The sequence below is a fragment of the Halictus rubicundus genome, chromosome 1, assembly GCF_050948215.1.
Source record: "Halictus rubicundus isolate RS-2024b chromosome 1, iyHalRubi1_principal, whole genome shotgun sequence".
NCBI classification, from domain to species: Eukaryota; Metazoa; Arthropoda; class Insecta; order Hymenoptera; family Halictidae; genus Halictus; species Halictus rubicundus.
This window is the reverse complement of record NC_135149.1, coordinates 22,783,976-22,801,992: the sequence shown is the minus strand read 5'-3', so window position 1 is coordinate 22,801,992 and position 18,017 is coordinate 22,783,976. Positions and strand designations below refer to the sequence as shown.

Below are 18,017 nucleotides of genomic sequence, written 5' to 3'. Positions count from 1 at the left end.
AATCCACGTTCACTTCACGCGACTATTACGATATATACTTAAACAAATCGAGATATTTTTAAGCGATTTAAGTCCTGCCGTCTCAAAAGGAGACATACGCGATGTATAAAGGTATAAAAGTGATATAAACTTTTCGTGTATGAAGAGGAACGGCAAATGTAAAATGTTAAATTGCTTCGCATTCAAATTGTTCGTGAATATTTAAATATATTTACAAAACGTATTCAATTTAGTCAGAAATTGGTTAACACTTTGACCACTATTACCTTAATAATCCTTGAACTAGCCACATTAACTTTTCCTGTGAACTTTTGCACAGTGTTCAAGCAAGTAGAAAACTAGTTCAGTAACAATTACAATAAGATTCAGCCACAATATAACTTCGGTACATTCTTATGAACGATTCCTAAATAGTCACTTTAATAGAAACGTTGTTGTTGCACATAATTTCCGTATTGTTGTTGCGGTTGCTGTTGAGAATAATTTGAAGAATGGCCTGTAGGTAGTCCACCATAGGGCGATCCACCATAGTTTTGTTGATTTGGATATTGATTTGACGCCATGGGTGGTCCACTATATGGACCCTGATTGTTTACACCACCATATCCTTGGTAATTGTAACCATTATCGACGTAGCTCTGATTACTACTGTAAACTTGCTGATGTGGATAACTTTGAAACTGTTGATTGGATATGTTAGGATAGGTGAGAGGGGGTGCTTGTGGACGAGGGCAACTTTGTTGAGTATTCTGAACGTATCCTTGATTGTAAAAATTTGACAACGGAGCTGTTGACGTATTGGGAATCTGATCTAACGGCTTTGACGTATTTTGTTCAACATTTTCATTTCCAAGCGACAGGTGCGTCTTTGGCACATACTTATTTGGAAGATCTCCCATTATATGAGCGATTAATCGTTTGGTCTCGTTTAGTATTGCATTTGGATCATTGGTTTTCGTTAATTCTTTCGATCTTACCGGAGAACATGATCTCGAACGTGAACGAGATCGTGTCCAGGACCTTGGGGAATTTGATTCCGATTTTGAAAACCCTCGCGACTTTTTCTTTGCCTTCTCATTTTCGCTAACATTTTTATCTGCTGCTTTATAAATATCTTCAAATGTATAATCATCATCGTCATCTGACAAATCTAATTTCGCCTTTTGTTTGTCATCAGTATCATTCTTCGTCTGTTGTTCTTCCTCGTCGTCGTTTGCAAACATGTCTATTTTAGGTTTCCACTTATCTTCTTCGTCGACAGGATTTTGATTTCCTTTTCTCACAGAGAACGGCGAAATACTTCTACTCGGTTTAATACTGGTTTCTGTATTTTCTGGCGTCGGGGACTTTATTTTTGACATCGATGATATTATGGACGTAGAACCTAAGTTAACGAACCCTCTTAATTTCTCGACTCGAACCGGATCTGTTACTTCTAATTTTTTTAGGAAATTAATCAGCCCGTGTTGTTCCTGAGTGGATAAGTCTTTAAAATTTTGTAGAAGTGTTTTCAAATCTGCGTCTGACAAACTTTCCATTTTAGAAGTTTGATGATCGGCCGTATCCGCTGTTGTTAGCGTCGCGGGAGCAGATGTGGTTTGAGCAAGAGAATTATTACTTCTTGCTAATCCTTTCACGAAATCGGCCGTTGTCACCGGCTTATCGGAATTTTTGGACGCTTCAGCCATTCCAACAACAGCGTTAATCAAAGTTTCCAATTCTTCTTGCGACACGTTTGATCTACCTTGAGCTACCAAAGCAGCTGCTATTTGTTGGGCTATAGCTACTTTATCTACAGTACCAACACCAGGCACACTAACTGGTTCGGATTTAATCGCAGGTGTAATTACCTCCACCGGCCTTGAATATACACTTCTTTGGATATAATTTGTCGACTTTGCAGTCTCCAATTCTCTTTTCTTCTTTTTCTCTTCTTCCATCTTCTTTTTACTCTCTGCCGCTTTATGCAATAACTGCGCAATATTTTGGATCGCTGTTTTCGTTGGTGATATGGCCATTTTCTCTATCATTCCGGCAAACAATTGACCTTTCAGTTTTTCCTTAACTGTTTCGAAAAGCACGCTCACTTCCTCGTCGTAGAGCAATTCTTCGGCAGAGTTCGGTTTTGCTTTTTCTGCGGCTAATGCTTTCGAAAGAAGAGATACTATCTTCGGTCCAAGAGAGCCTAGTTGACCCTCCAATGCTGTAAGTAATCTCAACAAGCCGACTACTTCTAAGTCTTCAGTTAATATGTCATCTGGTATAGGACTCGGAGATTTTTCTTTCACCGGGTAAGGAGTTGCGTAGTGTATTGATCTTGAACGTGTAACACCACGAGGATAATAACTACTTCTGTACATGTTACCTCTTCCTCGCATATACGACGCATACGCGTAATCGCGGTCTCTCATTTCATGATGATCGTAATAGTCCGCTTTAATGGTTTTCGTGCCGACATATTCTACTTCGTCATCGCTCTCTATACGGTGACGACTTCTTTTCGGTGGAGATCTATCACGTCTATTCGATGGTAGCCATTTTTCTGGTGGCTTGTCTTCCGGCAATTCTAAACGCTTTCTAATTTCCTCTTTTCGTTGTTGCAGCTGTTCGTTATGGATTTCGCGCATCCGTTTGTTCCAGAATTCTATCCATTCTGGTTTGAAGTCATGCTTACTAGGATCTTTCCCCTCTGCTTGCAATTCTTTGTACCGTCTGTTCCAGAACTTTTTCCACTCGTCGGGATAAGATGGATGCTTCTCTGGATTCTTTTCATGAAATTTCAACGCGCGATCAAGCGTCTCCTCAGCTCGTCTGATTTGTTCACGATATTTATCCCACTTATCCCGTTCTCTAAGTGGTTCCGGTGAACGCGAACGGGACCGCGAACGTGTACGAGAACGCGTTCGATCTCGTGAATAACGCGGTTTAGTACGATACCTTCCGCCTTTATCTATCGAATTAGCTTTGCGATTGCGAACGGGAGAACGTGATCTTGAACGTGATGGAGATGGGCTGCTTGATATACTTGACAGCGATGAAAGAGATTTTGTTTCATCAGAGGGTCGTTTAGGGGACTTTCTCGTACTCTCTTCTTCCTTATCTAAAGGTTTGCGGATATTTAATTTATCCCTTGTGAAAATACGAATCTTGAATCCCCTGAAAAATGTGAAACACAATTTAGTCATCTGAACATTCGACGAGTTAAGAAACCAACGTTAATTTATTCTACTGAAATTGTAATTCAAATGAGGATAATTAATAAAATTCGAATCATTAAAAAAATTCTCTTAAAAATGTTACATCAAATAAACGTTAACTTACGATTTTGTAGTCTCTGATTTTGAATCTGTTTTCTTTGGTGGAGACTTTTCATGTTTCTTGTCTTCGCTTTTATGTTTATCATCCAGCTTGTCATCGGCAGGTTGAAGATCTTAATATAAGATTATCATTACACGATTGAACGGTTCAGGTGTAAGTGTTTTGTTTTAACAATATCAATTTTTATATACTCACCTTTTTTTATACCACTATTACCAGCCACTTCAGCCATCTTCTCTTCAAAGTTTGTTACCCATCGCACATCGTAAACATCCATAAATGTTAATTCTGGTGTTTCCCTGCATGTAGGAAACAGCCATTGATTTTAAGGGAACGTAAGTTAAATAATGAAAACGACTGACGCACACCTTGTCTAACCATGTCCATTCATTTTTGTAAAACATCGGAATTGAAATACTCAATTCATAACAGCGCTCAAGTGTGTAGAACTTAATATAATGAAACCAAATTATAACTTACCTAAAGTGATAATCCTGATAGACTCTCTTGATGTACTGCATTTTATTTTTTTCAAATTGACTTTTATCCACCAGCTGTGGTTGCAATCTTCCAAACCGTTCTTCAATCTTCTTAGCCACTAACACCGATATTTCATTAGCTCCGCGTTTATAATTAGGAGTACGCGGTAGTTCCGTAATAGCACGCGAAATTGTAGGGAAATGTCGATTTAGATATGTTATTCTATGATTATAACTGGTAATATGAGCCATAACAGTACGAGGGTCGCCCCTTTTATCACATAAAACACATGTATAACTTGGTTCGCAAGAGTCGTTATCAACCAGTTCAAGTAGGTATTCAAGGCCAACAAGAGGAGAACTTCTATGGCGATCTAAACTCATCTGAATCGTTGTTGTTCTAGTTATTTGGTCCTCCATACCAGGTGGTACTGGTTCTCCAGGTGCCAAACCATCGCCTATAGGAGCCGACTGTGTCGGCGGAGTTGTTTTCACAATATCCGATCGTTTGGACCATAACAAAACTGGATATGGCCATTCATCTAACTTCATTTTATGACGATTACACATATTGTGATTCAGTAACTTATGAGCTCCGAACAGAGCTATGTTACATATATGGCACCATATATCGCCGTCTTCTGTTTCAGAATACACAGGTCTGAGCGTGCCATCTTCAGCAGTGACACTGCTCCTCATTAAACGTTTTCGATCGTATTCTTCCTGTGAAATATAAGTACTTTGTCAAGTGTATAAGTAGTTGTGGCTCTAATATGTATATTGCAGAACACAAAAATATATCGATAATCAATAAAACATTAAATAACACTTCATCAAACATACGTTTACAAAGAATAAGAAACTCGAAAAGTGTAACTTATTTAATAATGTATCAAAAATATTGATATAAACGCAATAATTTTGTTATATTCAAATTAATAAATAAATGAATGTTACAATATAATTAAAATCCTAATCTATAAGTTTCCTAAAATTCTAATTGTAAATATAATGATATTGTACACGTGCTTCAGTGTGCATTACCTTCTCCTTGCCTGCTTCCGCTAGGTGAGAAGGATTACGCCCTTCTATATCGAGATCGTCAAAATTCTGCATGATTGCTCCAGGTCTGTGAAAAATTCTCACCGTGATTTCTGAAAATATAAAATTGTTGTAAATTTTAAGATAGGAACCATGCAGCATCAGGGTCGGCAAAATATATAAATTATCGAATGAAAATATACAATCAAAGTAATGATATATATATGATAGTATTGTTGAATAAAAACAAATGTTATACTATCAAATGATTTAAATGATAGAACTATAAAGAACATAGTTATTTTAATGTTAAAAATAAATATTAATTTATAAGCCAACCCTGTAGCAGCAGTCATATGTATGCTTGCCTCAAATTTTTCTGACAAAGCTTATTGTAAGTACAACTACGAATTTTATGAAAGTATACTTACCAGTTTAAAATTATACATGCTATTATACTTAAATAGTTTATGAATACACATATAATAATGCCTACATCTGACGTTCCCATCAAAATATTGCAACGTTTTATTAAATGAAAATATAAGTTTGTGTTTAAAAAATAACAGTTGTGTATTTATAATATATAATATAAAATACTGCTGAAAAGATGTTATCAACAACATATGAAAATTCAGTATTTTAACAAATATTCTGAATAAAGGCTTCATAAAATAACTGAATTCTTATGTAAATACTTACACGTCCAGGAAATTCTAGAGGTATGCATTAGCTTATGAGATAAATATGTCCTAAGACCATTAACTGATAATTAATTGTACTTCTTTAATTTAAAAACTGCTTATAACTATTATTGATAGGTTTGCTGGAGTATAACAGTCAATCCCCAGCTACTTACCGATAGAAAGGAAACTTCCTATATCCAATAACGTTTCCAGGATGCACAAATACCACAGAACATTAAACATAGTGCACTATATAAAGACACTAATGTCACGCAAAGTTAAGAATTAGAATAACTTTGCAATTTATACTTAAAGGAGAAAAAATATAGCCGTTTACGTTGAAAGAAAAACATTTTTTTCTTTAAACTGACACACCTAACATAGTATGTATTAGAACTCTGACGCAGGAGAATGAATAAGACATATAAATGATGTGTGTCGGGTTTATTAAGTGGTGCTTACTTAAATAAATTATACTGCAAACAGAACAACAAAATCATAGTGGCATTTACAGAAAGACCTGCAATACGCGCAACCGAAAGGTTATACGATTGATTGAAATCCGCAGAAATTGTATAATATATGCAGTATAAACTGTTCTCACGCGCACAGCCAGTTTTTAATAACCAAGCGATTCTAGCCAAATGGCTATCCTTTGGTGTCCGATTAATTTTTCCAGTTTTAAAAATGTCTTTTATTCTTTCCAATCACTTTAAGCTTAAATTGTAACCTTCGAAAATAAAAAATATGAAAGGTAGTTTTAACTTACCAAATTACCAGTACGCGATGGTTACACTCAGCAAATCCAGCGGTGCAAATGTCTGATTTCTTAATTTTGTTTTCGACAAAACCTCTCGGTAGCCATATCGAAAGAGAAATATTCGACAGCAGATCTGCGCATGACTGACCTGCATGGTCATGGTCGGTAATTCGTTGGCGATAGGAAACTTTCTTACCGATATCTTTCTTACCGGTTCATTTCTGGGACATAAATCATAAAAATACATTTACAAGTAAATAAGTTTTGGTGTACGATATAAATCATATAATAGTTACAGTCAACGGGAAAGTGTTTATGAAATGAAAAAATATTTATTACTAAAATAACAATTCACTTTTTTTAAAAATTCAATAAGTATGAAATATGTAATAAAAATTTTTATTTTCATTTCAAATTAAATTTGCCCAGGCCTGGATTATACACACATACAACTCCTCTTTTATCCTCCCTGCGCTTCCATAAATATTAAATAGTATTTGAAATATTTATTTGGTCAAATATTGCCCACCTCTGGTATTTGAGATTTTATTTCAAATTCCAAACAAAAGACATAATGTAATAACCACGGCCTACGCTGCAGACAATATCACATTAATAATGCCCAAGTAGACCTGGGTAAATTTAATTCGAAATGAAAATAAAAAATAGCTATTTGAAATAATTTATGTCGCACTGTTATTTGAAAATCAAAATAATATTGATTCATTTGAAATAATAGCAATTTCAAATAATATATTATTCCGTTATTTCCTTATTTCAAATTTTGTCGAAAGAAATAATTTTGAAAATAATATACAACAAAGGGTGGCGGTACAAAACAAACTCAAACCAAATAATTATTTCAAATAATTATTTCAAATAATTATAAAATAAAATAACATATTATTTGAAGTGATATTTCAAGCAATATTATTTTAACAATGCTCGCAGGCATGGAAGTAATTATAAAATAAAGTAACGTATTATTTGAGATAATATTTGAGGTGGTCGAACAGCGTAACCAAAGTTCTACCGATTACTGCTTTTGCGTTTCTGACCGAAGCAGCCTTGTTTCGGTGGTATCCATTGCGATCATGCTTGCAAGAGCATGGTCCGAATGTTATAAGAGGAGCATTGCAATCAAATCATCAGCAATAGCGGTAAATACCTGGTAGAAGTAACTGTAGCAGTAGGGGGCCAACATGTGCTGAGCCCGCGTTGCTGTTTCGTGATCAGTCGGTCGTCGTCTTTCGCTCGTGTGTTAAAGATCCGTGAGAACGACGCGGATGCGTGATCCTCGGAATCGACCGACTTCGGCTCGTCTCGAACATGATCGTGTGGCACCTTTCAATCACTCTCGTGCAATTCGTTGCACTCACGACCGTCGCCTATTCCATGGAAGTCCGGTGGAATGTTTTATCGTGGATGTCGCAGAATGTTTGCGCTCTGATTATCTTTCCGGTAAACACGCATCAATGGTCCTTGTTGGGCTTGAATCTGTGGCCGAGTCAGACTGTGAGGAGACCGACCGACATGTTCGATTTCAACAAAAATCCTATCTCAAGGGGTAAGCTACGCCGTTGCTGTTTCGCGTCTCTTTTGCTCTACCGCAGTTTTCGAGAATCTCGCCCCCACCGCATTCTGTTATCTTCGAGTTATCATTTGCAACCCTTTTGCAGTTCTAAACTTCTTTCCCACTCCCGTGGAGGAGGAGTGTCTATCGCAGGACAAACGACGACGAGGAGTATGCATGAACACGTATGAGTGCCGTATTCAACGAGGCAAATCCCATGGACCGTGCGCGCTCGGTTTCGGCGTGTGTTGCATATGTAAGTACTCGCGAGACTCTTTCATTTCCAAATTCATTCAATGTGTGAACGTTTCATAGATCCCGCGCGAGGAGTCTGTCGGGAAATAAACGATTGGTGCGTGCACGTGGTTTCTTCGATTTTCAAAGATAACGTCAATTCATTCGTACAGTTTGGTAGATCAGTTTGGTTTGGTTAGTTAATTACCAAATTTCTTTCACGATCTGCATGCCGGCGACGTACTAAAAGTATTCCACTTTTTAATATGTAACTACTAACATGGTAGTTTAAAACTTAGATTTTGATTCTTTCTCTTTGTTTAACGATAAACTCTCATAATCAACGGGATATTAAATTAATATTGTACGTAACTACGTTGCAAGTAATAGATATTGAAAGAATTACATGTAAGAATACTATCCTTACAGACTTTGTTGTAAATGCGTAAAATCTGCAGTCTATCGATTATGACTGTCGCTATAGTGGCGCTAATGGAGTGCAAAAGGTTAATAATACTTTATTAATTCCATGAACTGAAAATCATTGTTTTCTCAGTTTTGTCTACGTTCTCGGGTAAATCGATAACCGTTAGTCGGCTTCAATTACTTAAATGCATTAGAAATGATAACTGATAACGATTTATTCGATTGATACCACCACTTTGACCGACCGATCGGTTCGGAATTTGTCGATTTTGGTTAACGGTACCGCGATAGCTGCGCGTCGGAACGAACGATCTGGAGGAACGCGTTCTCCTTGAAAGGGGGAAAGAAATGGGGAAGCGAGCACGAAAAACAGGAGGAACGAGACGAACGCTTGATACAAACTCGCGTGCCAAAGGAGAATGTACGGCACAAGTTATACAGTTATTTAATTGCCTGCCGTCTCGCTTCTACCAGATGTAAAACCGTCTTTACGTTTCGTCGACCATACGATTCAAGGTTAGCCGAGCGCTCGTTAGAACTTGCCATACAGCTGTTTATAGGGAGTCTCTGCAAAAGTTCGTGCCTGATTCCAGGATAAAACAGTTGCAATTTAATCGCTTCAATGCGTGTCGTTTTCACTTATGTATCTATCGCTAAGGCGAATGTGTTAATTGCAATGGAGAACGTTTTGTTGATTACTTGCATTAAAAATCATTTCTAGAAAATATCAACTATTCGTCTTTCACCCTATATCTTCTTACAGTACGAAGTAAATGATTTCGAATAGCTATTTGTTCTTCTGATTTCAAATCAAGTTTGCCCAGGTCTGGGTTTGTCTGGTCCGAGTTCTGCGTAACAGAGCCCATTTAAAATTCTGATGAATTGTTACAAATAACCGTAGTGGCTCATGCATTATCGTTTTACGGGAAGGAGGGGTGAACACGGGGGAAAGAAATGAGATAAAAAGAAGCGCCTAATGAGAAGGTTTGGTCTTAAAGACCTAACGAGTTATTGCTTCCCGCAGAGACACCGTTCTATAAATTTTTAAAGTTGCCCACTGGCTTGTTTTCCGAACGAAAGGGAGAGAAAAATGTCCGTGTGGAACTGCTAACCATTTCCTCGGGGCCGGAGCAGACTGAATAGAGTCCCCGCGACCTTTGAATGGCTGAATGTGAACTCATTATCAGAGCTTGAAGCTGCTTACGAGAGTGCGTCACACTACAATTAATAAATCCGAGGGAAAATAGTAAATTACCTCATATTTCTTTAGCCATTATCCCCCCTTCATGTGATACGGTATTTATCAAATAATGAGTAGTCTGATCTTTACGCGAAATAAAAATTGTTCGAGTTAACTGTAAGAGACTTCCACTTGTTCCACTTTTCATAATTCTGATACGTCTAAAGTAATATAACTATATATATAAAAGAAATTCATAAAGTTGAAAATTTCTCTTCTAGAATTTTCTCAAATACCGAGAGAGATACACTAAAATAATTTGGTATAGTCGACGTACTGCTAAAACACCAAACCTTTTTGATGGTCGAATGTCTGAGGAAAACGAATGGAAATTTCCGGGAGTGTTTATTTGCCATGATTTACGGTTGCTATTCACGCACAGCACGTATGTACATACACGTTATTCAAGTTTCGAGCGTAATCGTTGATCTTCGAATATTTTTGGCATTTGGCTGGTTTCTTCGTATTAATCTTTACGGTATTTTAAGAGGAAACACGGCGTACAGGTGGTATCGTGTCGCGTATCATAATTCATCGTGTACCGTTGTCGCAGTTTCCCTGTTGTAGGCGTACAGTGACTTCTTTTCCCGTTATCGTGACCACGGCGACGCAAAAACATCGCCGCATATAAAACCGGCATAAAGCGAAGATCAAATGCGAATGCGATCTATCGCGGATTCCCAAACGGATAGTAAATGCAAAACGGTGCTCGATATTGTCAAAAATGAAATTCAAATTCCGCGTCACGTTCGATAATGGCGCTGTACGACCCCGTCTAGATAATATTGGTGAGGAATAATAACAAACACAGAGGGAGTTCCCCTAGTGCTAGACGCTTTATGGTTTTTCTTAAATAAGAGAAACAATATACAGTTTCATTCGGATATAAGACGATGGCAAGGTACCGGATCAGGGTAAATATTCACCTTGATTTTATTCTTGATTGGGCCTAGAGTTTATGGGTCCCATAAAGTAGTCCGACAGACCATAAAGTTGTCGGCCAAGTAGCGATATCCTTCGTTGGAAAAGCATAGAATATGGTATACCCTCTCTCACGCTGATACTAAGCGATGTCGAACCGAAGCACCTCAAAAAAAAAAAAAAAAAAAAAGGGACTGAAGGTAGTTATAGTATCCGAACATTAGTGTGACCAATCGTACATACATACATCCGATTTGAAAGGAACGTCGGGAACTGGCAAATACTGTTCCAGTAACGAGCGACACAGTCGATCGCTAAGTTCAAACATTTGTTCCTGTTCGAAATGCTCGCATTTCGAAATACCCCTCGCGTAATCGACTCACGAATTCATCCAGCCGCAAAACTTCGACCGCACGGAAGGCACTCGAAGCCAACATACAGGAAGAGTGGGAGAGGGAGAGGGAGAGAGGGAGAGAGAGAAAAAAAGCGAATCTTTATCGATGCGCCGCATCGTAACACGGTCCGACCACATGAACGCACTCGAATTCGTTGTTTCCCGGCCATAGAACAGGTTGAAACTGGATCAATATTTTCGAGCCCGGTGTGTTCTCCGTAGAATAAATATTTTCTGGCGTGCATGGGAACGGTTCGCGGCTTCCTCGAGGATCTGCGGTGCTTTTCTTCGTTGGTATCGTTTCATTATTTCTTTCCATTTTCTTTTTTCTTTTTGTTCTTTTTGTCGCAAGTCACGGCAGGTTGCGCGGAGGAGGTGCAAAATAATCTGACCTACGTGATCAGCCCCGGTTTCCCCAACCTCATTGACTGGCCCATGAACTGTTCAGTGGTCGTACGGAAGATCGATAGGCAGGTCAGCCAGCTAAGGATCGATTTCGTCCACTTCAACATAGTAAGCCACGCTGCTCTATCATTCTTTGCTCCACTAACGGCATATTAACCCCGGAATACTACGCATTCGTGATTTCAACGACACGCTTTTTTTACACCCTCCATCCCTCCCCCCCCATAACTCTTACCCCCGTAACGAGAGCAAACGTTGAAGACCCGCGGAACGCGTTCTCGGGACGGAAGTGTTGACCTTTACAGTGCTGGACAAAAGTACAAGACGCTTCATGCATTTGTAGATCTCGCATATTTGAAAGAAAATCATTTATACATCCTGTCTTCTGTATACTATTTCTAGAACGTGTACAGTTCTCTTTGGATGTAAGACGATGGCCCGGGACGGCTTTCGACGTATTGCGGATGAGGGTACCTATCCGGCTTGACATTGTTCTTTGAGTGCAGAGTCGCCAGATTATGAGTTGTCTCTCACTCTACCCTTCCCCTTCCACGACGGCATTCTCCCACGCTTCCGCCACGGTCCGGTCACGTGACGCGTTTCGTCTCTCTCGTGAATGTGTCACAATGTCACGTGGCTAATCCCGTACTCGCAGAGAGAGAGGGTAACTTTTTCCCCTGAATTCGTGTCCATTCTCCTGATCTGGCGACACTGCTTGAATGGACCGAGAGTATATGGGTCCCATAAAGTTGTCAGCAGAGCAGCAATATCTTTCGTTGGTAAGCGATAGAATGTAGGTCAATTTACACTATACCGCACGGACCGACACGTACCATCAACAAAACGGGACGACAAAACATTAAAATATGCGTTTTAAATGGAACCGTTCACACGTGTACTCCTCGGACCAGCACGGACCGGCACGTACCCTCAACGGAACGAACCGGCACCGACCAATGTTATCCTAAAGAATATTTTTCTTGTTCGGTTCGTGCCGGTGCATATCGATGTTGCGCTGTTTTGACAGAGTGAGGAGGGAAGAGCTAGTTAATCGTCGCTGTCCGATTAGTGTTCCTTCTCGAGAATTCTTTCTCGAGAATTTCTCTAGAAATTTTATAATTGATTATTTCTCATTTCTCGAGAAAGATTCCAGTAAATTTAGGAAAATTCTTATGAATCTCATTTATTTTATAACATATAAATTCTTAAATTCTCTTAAATTCTTATTTAAAACTTAAGAACAACTGAATACTGAATTGAGTAATGAGTTTCTTGTTGTTACTAAAGAAGAAATATCTAAAAGAAGAGATAAGATTGTTGTATCCCTTATAAAATATCTGCATAATTCAGAATCTCTGCAAAAAGATTCAGGTAGATACATTTTTTTATTTAACATCCAAGGCAAATATAACAAAATATTTTGGAAAATATAACAATGATTCTTATGAAAATAGTGAAAAACTTTCAGATTCTCAGAATGAGGAAGCGGCAGAAGAAAATAAATTCCGGACTCTAACAAAGGAATTCCAAATTTTTAAGTCCACTGAAAAAAGGACACCCAATCTTCAGCAACTTTTGGATGTTCTGTATACGATAAAGCCAACATCCACACAAAATGAAAACAATTTTTCTACGGCTACATATTTTGTTACAAACAAAAGAAGTAGATTGTCTGATTCTACATTGGACGTATTAATTTCAAAACAAAAGCGTAATGTTTCACTTTATAAAAGTTTGGTAAGAGTTTTCCAATATTTTTTAATTTTATTAAAAATTCTCGAGAAATCAGGAACACTATGTCCGATCCGCTCATTTTGACTGTTTGACGTCAACTGACGGTATGTCGCCGGAGCAGTGTAGACATAAAGCATAAACTGTCGTGCCAGTGCCGGTCCGTGCCGTATAATGTTAATCGACCTTATGACGTACCCTCTCGGTCTGGCACTATGCGGACAACTTCAAAAGAAGAAGAGGGGATAGAGATTTTCTTGTTGCTAAAAAAGCATCATAGTTTTACGTCGAAAGAAAACTGTAGTATACGAAAGGTAGGATGTGTATAATTGTGCAATTCTTTTCTTCCGGATAAATGAAATGCATGCATCTATGAAGTGTCTTGTAACTTTCCTCCACCACTGTAATTGCCAGCTGAGGAGTTCACCAACCGAAAATACCGTTTTCGTCGTCCTGACAATGTCCCTCGGTTCGTATTATACGAGCCCCGTGGGGGAACTTGCCCGTTGTAAAATTCAGCCGTGTCGACGCATGAAATTACGCCGCTGCTGTAAATTAACCGAACGTCTTGCGGAAAGGGGTGAATCTTTACGGGGCTGTTCTGGTCTAGAACTTTGACAAAATCAACCGTTTTCTTTACAGTAGAACCAGATTTATCCGAACCTCGTCTATACGAACCAATTAATGTTAAACCGTATATACAGGGTGGGGCAATAACTTTGTCCACCTTGAATATTTCCGTTACTTGTAATAATCTGGAAAAATGACATATAAAGAAATTCCATGGTACAGAGGAGGGAAATATTGTGAAGTAAACATTTTTTACGTGAGTGAAGGCGTTTCGGAGATTTCAAGGTCACCTTGATTTCCTTAAATGGAAAGACCTAATTTTTGTATGATGAATCGATAGAGTATCAAATTCTGCGTAAAAATATTTTGACCTTCACGTACATTTATTGTACGAAAACAACAGATTTCTATTTTACGAACGTCCACCTCCGTTATCGGAACAAATAAGCGCCGGAGGTGGGAGCTGTTAGTGGGAATCTATTATCCGAATTCGTCTTCGGTTATACGGACGTTTGCAACATTTTTTTTAAACGAAATTATCACCATTTAAACACCGACGTTTTTTTGCAAATCGGAGTGTTCAAATACTTTTTGGACTCTTGTCGAATATTTTTATTAATAACAATGACATATTACTTACAACTCTTGGTTGAAGAGTGAATTTCGTGTGAACAGTCTTGTAATCGGAATGGGAATTGTTTTGAGGGTAAAAGAGCATTTCTAGTAATTGGACTGTGGATTATTCCCAACTCATTCAAATAATTAAGAAAATAAATAAATGTTTATGTAGCGCTTGTATCATGGAACGAGTGCGGACAAATTTTATTTAGCATACAAATCCGCTGTCTGTTTATAAGACTGTATAAGAATTAGATGTTTATGCAGATTCAATATTTTCTACATTATTATTCAAGGTATTCGAACTCGTTTTCCCTGAAACTAATTTGTTAGTTATGTCATTGTTGCAGCAAATGAGCGGAATGTATATTGCTCCGCTGATAAAAATCGACCGCATTTACTGTATGGCTTGTTCATTCAAGAGACTTATCGATCGTCGTAGGGTCAACCTAACGCTAGGACCGGCGTATGTGACGAAGATATCATGGAAATCAGAAACGGCAGGAGCGTATTCCAAATGTGCGGCTGGAACAGTGGCCAACATTGTAAGTAACTCATCCATTCGAATTAAAATTTCAAATCATTTCCACAGCTCCACATTTCCGCGGAGAACTAAAATATTCATGCAGTGAAAACGTTCAAGCAACGTGGCCCGTAGCAATTTAATTTTCTACTTTTCAATACCCTTTAGTACCACGTTCACAGAGAATTAAAAGTCGTCAAATGAAAAAAGTTTATTCTACATTTTCGAAATACTTTCTCATGTAAAATCATTCCCTCCACGTTTATACCATCCTAGGACACCCTGTAGACATATAGAATAAATGAGTTTACGACACTTTAAAGTCGCTTTTTAAGAGAACGGTTCACTTGAGACCCATCGTTTCTTCGAGACTTCTTATCCTCTCAATGAATAGATTACGATGTAACAATAAACAAGTTGACAAAGACAATTTTGCGCGTACTTTTTCGAACAGATCTTCACCGATCCAAAGGTACAGAATCCAGCTGTGATAGTCTTTACACATAGTTTTGGTACACCCTGCACATATCTCAGAATTTGTACAGATTAGTTCTAATTATTATTTTTGCACGGTTTTTCGAGCAAAAATATATATCTACCGTGCAAAAGAAAAGAGTGTACACAGAAGTTCCAATTTTAAACGTTCCTTTGTCCGCCGCTGGATCTGTATGTAACGATCAATCTGTTCAGCTTAACTGAAGAAGAAATCAAGAGAAGGAAAAGGTAAAGCTCGGCGAGCATTGAAAGACAATACGCTCCAGAGCGCTGGCGTCTGACATGGCCGCCAGAAAAATCGGACGTTTCCTATCCGATCGATCTTCCTCGCGGGAGGAGTGTTTGGCGCGAGATCATCCGTTTCGATCATCTTTGCAGTGTACGTCGACGTCGACGATGATCAGCCCTTAACGTTGGACATCAGGCTGCCGAATAGATTGCAGCCGCGGATGTGGGAGATACGTATCATCCAGTTGGCCTTCGAGCAACGTGCGCCATCCGGCTGTCTGCAATATTTCCAGGGTGTGAACGGTACCCTGAAAACACTGAACTATTTGTCGAACGGCAGATTCCTCGCCGACCAAGATTATCTGCTTTGCATCCGCCAAGAGAGAGGAATGTGCGGAATCTCGTACGCACCTTGCACCGCGGACTCATTCCGAATCGGCCCATCCAGGATGCTCGTCGTCGACGCGAATGGCACCAGCGCGAATAGCACCAGCGCGAATGACACCAACGCGAACGCGTCGTCCGTCAGCGAAAACTCGGCTAACACCGGAAACGCGGTCGCGCAAAGCGCAACCAACAATGAGGCTTTCGCGAACAATACCGACGCGGATATCGAAGGATCAGGAACGAATCCCATGGACCAGGACACTGCTACCTCGATGAACGTGTCAAGTCTCATGGAACAAGGGATGGACTCGAATGCAGCGTCGTACGGGCGAGAACGTTGCAGAGACAGGGTGCTCATCCCTTGTGACTTCGAGGAATTTATTACGGTAGTATTTTCGTGGTTTATTTGCGGGGATGGTAGTAAATACCGGAGGGAAGTCGAAGTTTTGCTTCCTTTTCTACGGTAACAGGATTGCAAGAAATCCAATAGTTTGAAGTTGTGTCATTTCCGCGGGTATACAGAGTGCCCCGTCGAAAGTGCTGCCAGGTTTTCTTCGAAACTGTTCCAGATATTGATTTGAAATTTCGATGCGTTCAATTAATCAAATGGGCTAATTTTGTTTAGAGCACGGTAGTGTCTCGATACATGTGCAAACTATGGGACCGAAATGTCACTTATATCGCATGACTTAGATCGCATGTAAACAAAGCTGAGGAGTTGTTGGGATAATAATGTTTACAGTATTCTTTCGATATAAGACGACGATATTTTTTGTTTTTGTGGTCTGCCGGACAACTTTATGGGGCCCCATAAACTGGCGGCCCGCTCAAGAACAATGTCAAGCCGAATAGGTACCCTCATCCGCAATACGTCGAGAGCCGTCCCGAGCCATCGTTCTATATCGAAAGAAAACTGTAAAGAAACATCCTCGAGGTATTATAAATAATTACGTGATCAGACCCTGAATTTCTTATCGCTTCTGCAGAATAATGTATTGAAAATTCTGTTACAGCCTGGGAATAACGAGGCGGGGATTTGCAACCTCGAACACTGCGGTAATTCTCTGTGCGATGAAAACGAGCTGGACGAAGAGGGAAAGTGCCGTGTGGAAACTTGGGCAACGCCCTTTCGCATAAGAGTCGCTTTTGGTCCTGGCCAGGACACAGGGACCACGTTAGAGGACAATATTGGCATGTGTCTCGTGTACCAGCAATTACTTTGCGTGCCCTGAACAACTAGTGATAAATGAGTTCGAAAGTGGAATGCAACAAAGACTAAAATTAGTAGAGGGGATCCGAACGATTCGAGTCGTTTATTCAATCGATTAAACCCGAGCCAATATTTGAAGAGTATATTTCAACACTGATTAGGATTTGCTCTCGTAGAGTACGTGTGATCTGCGAATTCTATTTTGAAAACGTTAGTTCATTTCGTAAAATTTTTCGGGACAATCCACCCGATGACTACCCCTCGCGTGACGAATACAGTCATTTAATGATATAATTGTAACTGCTCTATGTTTATTTATTCAGTTATTTATTTATTCATTTAGTATGTATTATAATCTATAATGTTAAAACAAATACACATGAAGTTTTAATTCATTTCAACCCTTCGTATAATGTCATATGCAATACATATAAATATTATTGAAGTACCGTGCACTAAAATTGATTAGTTTCTGTTGTCTTATAAAAATAATAGGACTGCAATTATTCTCTCACAACTTTTATGGTATAATTTAGAATGCTTATAACGTTTTGAATTTTCAAACTTGAAAATAATCTCTTCGAGCTGAATTTGTCGAGCATGAAGTATCTTCTTAAAAATTCCGTAAATGTCATGCTAGAACTCGCTATAGCTACCAAAGTTACAGATTTTTATTGCTCCGGATGACCTGATTGCTGCGCAAGGGTAGCTGGATTTACGTTTTCTTTACTTTGAAAAAACAATCGGTGTTAATAATAGCTTTCAATAATTACCTGTT

At 38.9% G+C, this 18,017-nt stretch overlaps 2 protein-coding genes across 2 annotated transcripts; one reads left to right on the top strand and one right to left on the bottom strand.

Moving 5' to 3' along the window:
* Positions 1-67: 67 nt before the first annotated feature.
* On the bottom strand, positions 68-6,418 carry LOC143357790 (uncharacterized protein CG7065-like). The gene is made up of 6 exons (XM_076794411.1): positions 6,294-6,418; positions 4,842-4,951; positions 3,799-4,520; positions 3,514-3,617; positions 3,322-3,430; positions 68-3,156 (listed from the first exon to the last, which is right to left on the bottom strand). Exons 2-6 carry the CDS (start codon positions 4,911-4,913, stop codon positions 420-422), a joined length of 3,744 nt encoding a protein of 1,247 aa, XP_076650526.1. The 5' UTR covers positions 4,914-4,951; positions 6,294-6,418; the 3' UTR covers positions 68-419.
* A 1,113-nt stretch (positions 6,419-7,531) lies between these two features.
* LOC143357822 (uncharacterized) lies at positions 7,532-17,772 on the top strand. The gene is made up of 6 exons (XM_076794452.1): positions 7,532-7,851; positions 7,964-8,113; positions 11,425-11,585; positions 14,839-14,941; positions 15,793-16,415; positions 17,043-17,772. Exons 1-6 carry the CDS (start codon positions 7,614-7,616, stop codon positions 17,259-17,261), a joined length of 1,494 nt encoding a protein of 497 aa, XP_076650567.1. The 5' UTR covers positions 7,532-7,613; the 3' UTR covers positions 17,262-17,772.
* Positions 17,773-18,017: the final 245 nt, after the last annotated feature.